The sequence below is a fragment of the Triticum urartu genome, chromosome 7A (assembly GCF_056163025.1).
Source record: "Triticum urartu cultivar PI428250 chromosome 7A, HENAU_Tu73, whole genome shotgun sequence".
NCBI classification, from domain to species: Eukaryota; Viridiplantae; Streptophyta; class Magnoliopsida; order Poales; family Poaceae; genus Triticum; species Triticum urartu.
This window is the reverse complement of record NC_141879.1, coordinates 450,080,270-450,087,831: the sequence shown is the minus strand read 5'-3', so window position 1 is coordinate 450,087,831 and position 7,562 is coordinate 450,080,270. Positions and strand designations below refer to the sequence as shown.

Genomic DNA, 7,562 nt, shown 5'->3' with positions numbered 1-7,562 from the left:
TCCGGCGGGACGACGAGATCGACAACGGATCCTCATCCTGTGCGGTGGATGAGGGACGGCGAGCTGTTGCGGTGGACGACATAGTCGGGGAAGAGTCTCCGGCTGGGCAGCGGTCAGGAGGCTGACGGAGGAGCGTGGGGTTTCGCGGGTTTTGGCGGCCTCGGTGTACGAATGGGGGGGGGGCGAAGGGGGAGGGGGGAGCCAAGCTTAGGGACGCGCTTGTCCGAAATGTAGGGTAAGTTACCAGCGTACCCCCACCGGTTTTGACACCGTGACGTGGAGCTTTATTTCCGGCTGAGGGGTAGAAGGGGGATATCACGTGTCTGGGCTGCGGGAGCGATTTCGGATGAGCAGGGAGTTCTCGCGCGCGTCCAAATTTCGGGATAACAAGGCGCGACGCGGGTTGAAGAAGCGAGAGTTTCAAATCAGGTGAGACAAAAGATACTCGAGCTTGAAAATTTCGGGATAACAAGGTGCGGATTCCTTGTTCGGCAGAACAAACTTAACGTGTAAAAAAATAATTCATACAAGACTGTAACGCCCCGGACACACCCGCCGGTGGTAGTTACTCCTGGCGGGATCTAGACTAGCCCCACAGATCAATACTAGTCTTTTCTGCGCACTTTGTCCTCACTCGTGCGCACCCGGGAGCAACTTCCCGGTCGGTCACCCATCCTGACACTACTCCAAGCTGAGCATGCTTAACTTTGGAGTTCTGTCCGAATGGGCTCCCGGAAAAGAAGGAATTCCTTATTGATATGAGTAGTCTATCATCCCTAATAAGCCAGGCTATCACAAAGACACAAGAGAGTCATGTCCCCTTTTACTATATTGCTATAGATGCCATTGAAAAAACTACAAGAAAAATGTAAAAAAAATCGGGAGAACAAGATTACCCTGCACAGTACTAAATCGATTCACACTTCCCTCAACAACAACAAAAAACAAATCAATTCCTACCAAAGAAAGAGTAATGTCCCTTTTTATATGATTACATATGCCATGATCTCGAATTTCAATTTTTGAATCCACGTTATGTTGAATTCAAATATATCATTAGGTGACCTTGCGGTTTATAATTGATGTAGTCGTACATTTTGATCTTCCATCATATATGAACATTTTACTCCACCATGTGAACATATATATTGTCGTCTACCATATGGACTAAATTTGAATCAATTTTCCTTATTTGAATATGATTGTTGTCAAGTTATACAATAATTTAAATATTATCTTGATAACAAAAAACATACATATAGCAGTAATCATATTTCACTATGAACTACATGTACCATACGCTCTCCAATTCAAATATTTGTATCCATTTTATGTTGAATTCGAATCATAGTATGTTACTGGTCTAGGTAGCGAGATGTTTGGGATAATCTAAACCCTGTTTTCATACGTATAATTTTTGGCTGAATTGGGACAAGTTTTGGTATAAGCCTCTTGCAAAACCGGAGATTCTCTCAACAAGCCTCGTGGTTCCGAGAGGGAACGTGTCACCTTTGTGTGCGAAACGATATACACTGCCTCCCCCCTGATTTTATTTACAGAGGCAACATAGAACTATATGAGTGCCCTGTTAAATTTTGGAATTATTTCGGGTTCATTTGGCCTTTTTATACATTAATTGAGTTTCTAGACTTTTAATGTGCATAATCTAAATATGAATTGCATGCACATGCTCCGGTGCACCAAAGTGGGTTGAAAAATCACATGTGTGTCCTTGGTTGAATTTCTAGGTCCCATGGAAGAAATGAGAATGAAATTCGAACATCTGGGCGTCATGACTCGGCCGAGAACATCGAGAAACTTTGATTTTAAATTCATGTAAATCCAAAACTCGCCTGGAAATCATGAAACTTGGCATGGTGTCATGTCATGGCACTAACATGTTGTGGTAAAAAATTGGGCCGATTTGGAAGCTCGTGGTTCTAAGAGGGAACGTGCCACCTTTGAGTGTGAAACGATATACGCTGCCCCCCCTTGAGTTTCTTAACAAAGGCAACATAGAACTACATTAGTGCCCTGTTAAATTTTGGAATTATTCCGGGTTCGTTTGTCGCTTTTTATACATTAATTGAGTTTCTGGTCATTTAATGTGCATAAGTCAAATTTGAACTACAAGCACATGCTCTCGTGCACCAAAGTTGGTTGAAAAATCACATTTGTGTCCTTGGGTGAATTTCTAGGTCCCATGCAAGAAATGAGAATAAAATTAAAACATCTGGGCATCGTGGCTCGGCCGAGAACATTGAGAAACTTGGTTTTAAAATTCTTGTAAATCCAAAACACGTCTGAAAATCATGAAACTTGGCATGGATGTCATGTCATGGTACTACCATGTTGTGGTAAAAAAATTGGCCGAATAGGAACAGATTTTGGTATAAGCTTCTTGCAAATCGAAGCTTCTCTCAAGAAGGCTCGTGGTTCTGAGAGGGAACATGCCACCTTTGAGTGCGAAACGATATACGTTGCCCCCCTTGAGTTTATTTACAAAGGCAACATAGAACTACATGAGTGCCCTGTTAAATTTTGGAATTATTCCGGCTTCGTTTGGCCTTATTTACACATTAATTGAGTTTTTGGTCATTTAATGTGCATAATTCAAATTTGAACTACAAGCACATGCTCTCGTGCACCAAAGTTGGTTAAAAAATCACATTTGTGTCCTCGGGTGAATTTCTACTCCCTCCTTCCATCTATATAGGTCCTAATGCATTTTTCGAGGCTAACTTTGACCAAACGTTAGAGCAATAATATATGACATGCAACTTACACAAAGCATACCTGCAAATTTGTATGTCAAAGGACCTTCCAATAATATAATTTGCATAGTATACATGTCATGTGCTATTAATCTTGTCAATAGTCAAAGGCTGTCTTGAAAAACACATTAGGCCCTATGTAGATGGAAGGAGGGAGTAGGTCCCATGCAAAAAATGAGAATAAAATTCAAACATTTGGGCATCATGGCTCGGTCGAGAACATTGAGAAACTTGGTTTTAAAATCATGAAACTTGGCATGGTGTCATGTCATGGTAGTACCATGCCGTGGTAAAAAAAATTGGCCGAATAGGAACAAATTTTGGTATAAGCTTCTTGCAAATCGGAGGTTCTCTCAAGAAGGCTCATGGTTCTGGGAGGGAACGTGTCACCTTTGTGTGCATAATTCAAATTTGAAATACAAGCACATGTTCCAGTGCACCAAAGTTGGTTGAAAAATCACATGTGTGTCCTCGGGTAAATTTCTAGGTTCCATGCAAGAAATGGGAATGAAATTCAAAATTCTGGGCGTCGTGGCTCGGTTGGAAACATTGAGAAACTTAGTTTTTTAATTCCTGTAAATCCAAAACACGCATAAAAATAATGAAACTTGGCTTGGTTCCATGACATGGCACCAACATGATGTGGTAAATTTGCAGTCCGATTTGCGAAGGCGCACACATTAACAATCAACAAAGTCATTTTGGAACAAGTGCTGTCACGTTACAATCAGAAACACAAGTATTATTGAAATCGTGGGCGTTCTACTTACTAGTACCATTTACGTGCTGCCACGCGTCCCCATTTTTTATTAGGTAGGAGGCGCCGTGCAGGGTAGCTATTTGAGTACGAGAGGCGTGCGATCAGACCCCTGCGCGTGCTTATCGGGAGGAGAGCCCTTTGACCTCCATCTGCCGTCCACCTCTCTCCCAAGGTCTGGATTAATGGCTCCCGAGCCTCTGTTTAATGGCGTGGTTATGTCTCACTCGACTGAGATTTAAGAGAGAAAAAAGAAAATCCGAAAGCACGGATCTTGATGTAAGATCCGACGGACCTATATAGCATCTACTGTGACTTATAGCAAGACTGATGAATATATAAGGACGATTAATTTTTTTTGATCAAAGAAGGCTTGCCCCTTCCGATTTTCATTACTGAAAACCACCACAATTCACAAGAAGTTCAGCACAACTCCAGCCTAACACGAAGGACTAAAAGCTACCAGATTGAAATCGCAACATCCCAAAAGGCCAACAAAGGCCAAACATCCGCGCTAGAACCCAAAATTTCACAACCGACGACACAATCCACATCCTAAACCGATTATTACATCAAAAGAAACCAGGAAACTGAAGGAAGCCCAGCAGCAACTAGAAGAACAGCAACGCCAGGGTCGCCACAGCAAGAGTTTTCTTCATTCCAGCCTCGCAACATTGATCTTCCACAGAAAGATAAGGACGATTAATTGTCTTACATAATTAGAAAGATAATGAAAAAAGCCACATGCAGCTACGCCCGAAATACACAAGGGCAAAAGAAGAAGGAAGACAAGGATCTGGCTCGCTGATCTCTACTTTCTTGATGCGTTGCTGCAGGCCGCGGGAACTAGTCTCCGCGGCGAGCGGCGATGAGCTCTTTCGTGTCCTCAAGATGCTACTTGAGAACATCCACGGATTCCTCCACCAGCCTTTGGCGCTTGTTGTGGAGCATGTCATTCTCTTCCATAAATTTCTTGACGATGACACCGGTCCTCTTCAACAAGGCACTGGTCTCCTCCTGCTGGTCTGCACTTCGGACGATCTTCTCCCTCAGCAGGTCGCGCTCGGCCCGGAGCCTCTCATTGCCCTCCCTTAGTTGCCGGATGACGCCGGTAGCCTGTTCAAACGAGGCTTTCATGTTATCCTGCAACCTCGCCTTGCCGGAGATCTGATCCATCTGGCTATGGACGATCGCATGCATGCACCTGTAACAGTCGCCGCCTGCCCACGAGAAATTTTCCCAGGCCGCTGCGGTGCGGTGGGACATCTCTGCTGCATTCGTGGCGCGGCGAGACATCTCTGCTGCTTCCGCGGCACGGCCGGACCAGTCTGCTGCATCGACGGCGCGGCGGGACCTCTGTGCTGCTACTTCCGCGCGGCGGGACATGTCGGCTGCTCTCGCAGCGAGGCGGGACATCTCTCATGCTTCCGCTTCCATGCTCGCCTCTCCCTGGTGGCAATCTCTCGACCCAGAACTCACGCTGGCCATGGCAGACGGAAGGGAAGGATGCTGAATGACTTGTTTGTTTTTGTGGATGAGGAGTTGAGGAGGAATGTGCAGTCATCTTGGCATACTAGTATTTATAACCGAGTACTAATACGCTCCTAAGTGGGAAACCATTTAGGTTGTGATCGGTGTGAATAGGTTTGCAATTCAATATAGCATGGAGTAATTTGGAATGTGACGAGACGCAAGCTCAAAATTTATTGACGGTTCTAGTTTCGAAGTGCGGCACTATTCCCGGATGGAGTACTTCTTTTTCTACTCCCTCCTTTCCGGTTTTATAGGGCTTATCTCAAAATTTTAGTTTTTCCATTTTATAAGGCTCAATTTAGTTGTTCCCCAACACATGTTCAGATTCCAAGGTGCATTAAATCATTGCATGCAAGTATTAAGAGAAAATTGACCAATGCATGTACTTTATGCATGCATGCATTGCAATTAATGCATTGATAAACATAATTGTTTGAGAAAAACAAGAGCATTAATTGGGTTCTTTTGCAAACTACAAAAATTATTCCACCACTCACCATCTTGGTTGGTGAGATTTTTGAATTAAGCCCTATAAACCGGAAAGGAGGGAGTACTGCTATGTACGTGTAATAACTGGCACTGTCGTATACATATCTTACGGTTAATGGGGCGTTCGACAGGAATAGCCGCGTGGCCAGCTCTAGGCTAGTCTTTTTTTCAGACGCATTAAACCTATCTCTCGGGACTTCTCGCACGCACCATCATGCCACCCACAAAAACTTGTACTCTGAGTTTAGTAGTACGTTATACAGGAAGAGAAGAGGTGCACGCACGCACTCATCCTCTCACACACGCATTTGTGTTTTCTCGAAAAGGAGGATGATGACCCCCGGCCTCTGCATCTAGGAGTCACACACGCATCCGTAGCTACGAATTGTAGTGTTCTCAACCATCCGATTGGCTCTATCATGGATGTACCTATATACTAAAACATGTCTAGATACATCTATATTTTGACAAATGGAAGGCATGTATTGTGGAACGGAGGGAGTGCTTGTCATCAAAATGGATAAAAAGGGACGTATCTAGAACTAAAATATGTCTACATACATCTCCTTTTATCCATTTTGATGACAAGTAGTACTTCTTACCCAAAGGAACTTTATATCCAACAGACACAAAATATCCGTTCGACTGTTAGAAATTACTGATCTGATGTCAAAGTAATTGCTGCATCGCCACAAAAACCCACCATTTCTTAAGCTAAAGTAGACCAAGGTAATCCCTATATTAGCATATTACTAAGATAAACAGAAGGCACTGTAGAAACATTTAGGACGTGAGCTTGTCAATCTGAATGTGGAGGGACACAAGCTTAGCCCCGGCCAGCAGCTTGGGCGGAACTGTCAAGAAGGTCAGCTCCTGCACGTTGATATCGCTAGGATCCGTGCTGCTTGTCACCTCCATTTCCACCTTGACGGTGTCGGTCGTGCCTTTGGGCTCCCCCGGCGGGCCGTTCGCCCACAGCTTGGCCACGTAGTGCAGCAGTGGGGACGCCCCCGCTCTGATGCAGACGACCGACACGGCGATAGGCGCGCTGATGTCGAGCACGCCGCCGACCAAGAAAAACACACGACGGTCCTCCTCCGCGAACAGCAAGAGCCGTGGCTCCGACAGTGGCACTTGCAGCTGGAGCACCTTGCCGTACTGGATCCTGTACACGGGCATGGGATGCGCATTGCTAATGTGGTGGTAGAGCGCCGGCGGCGGGCCTTCGTAGCCGCAGATGGGCACGGGGCATTTGCAGGGCGCGAGCGGACACATGCTCCGGTGATCGGCGAGCTTGTGGTAAGTGACGTAGAGCCCACAACCTTCGTGCGGGCACTCCACCCTCACCGAGGAAAGGACGGAGTCCACCGCCGTGTTCCGCACGTCGAAGCCACTGCCGTGCTCGCACTTCTGGCACTGCTGCTGGTTCCCGGGGCGCTCGACACGGCAGTCCATGCAGGCCAGGTGCCCTCCCTTGGACTGCAGAAATCAATCGAACAACACATCAATCAAGAAACCTGCACCTTGCTCAATCAGCCAAACGGACGAGGTGTATTTGAACCTCATACACTCGAGGCGTCAAGGGGCGGAGGCACAAGGGGCAGTGGAGGACGGTGAGGTCCATCGAGACCTTAGAGAGCTCCATCGTCGGGTCCTGTTCGGTCTGCATGATCTCGCCCTCCTCGTGCACAACCATCTATCGACTTGGGCCGGGGTATTACAAAGCATTACCGTCACATATTTTATACTACTTCAAGGTGCATTAAATCAACACATGCAAGTATCAAAAGGAGAGTCACGACATGCATGCATGCGTTGTAATTAATGCATCGGTAAATGCAAATTATTGAAATATATCGAGTGCAGTGCTTTGATGTGTCGCGTCAACTCGTACATCAACGAGAAGTTTGATTATCCTCTCCCTCGCGGACTTAACTGCACCTGCCTTTGGCTGTATGACAGGTTGGCCACACACCTGTCGGGCCCACCTGTCATACACGCAAAGGCAG

At 45.8% G+C, this 7,562-nt stretch overlaps 1 protein-coding gene across 1 annotated transcript; it reads right to left on the bottom strand.

Moving 5' to 3' along the window:
• Window positions 1-6,336: 6,336 nt before the first annotated feature.
• Window positions 6,337-7,249, bottom strand: LOC147959904 (putative E3 ubiquitin-protein ligase SINA-like 6). Its single transcript, XM_087533020.1, has 2 exons — window positions 7,115-7,249; window positions 6,337-7,032 (listed from the first exon to the last, which is right to left on the bottom strand). The coding sequence occupies exons 1-2, from the start codon at window positions 7,247-7,249 to the stop codon at window positions 6,337-6,339; spliced, it is 831 nt and encodes a 276-aa protein (XP_087389146.1).
• Between the last annotated feature and the right edge of the window lie 313 nt (window positions 7,250-7,562).

What these genes read in the sequence shown, in the direction of transcription:
- LOC147959904 (XM_087533020.1), bottom strand. Translation starts at nt 7,249, where the DNA reads ATGGTTGTGCACGAGGAGGGCGAGATCATGCAGACCGAACAGGACCCG. An exon ending in TGACGCCTCGAGTGTATGAG is followed by an intron (nt 7,033 to 7,114) that starts GTTCAAATACAC and finishes TGATTTCTGCAG; the next exon opens with TCCAAGGGAGGGCACCTGGC.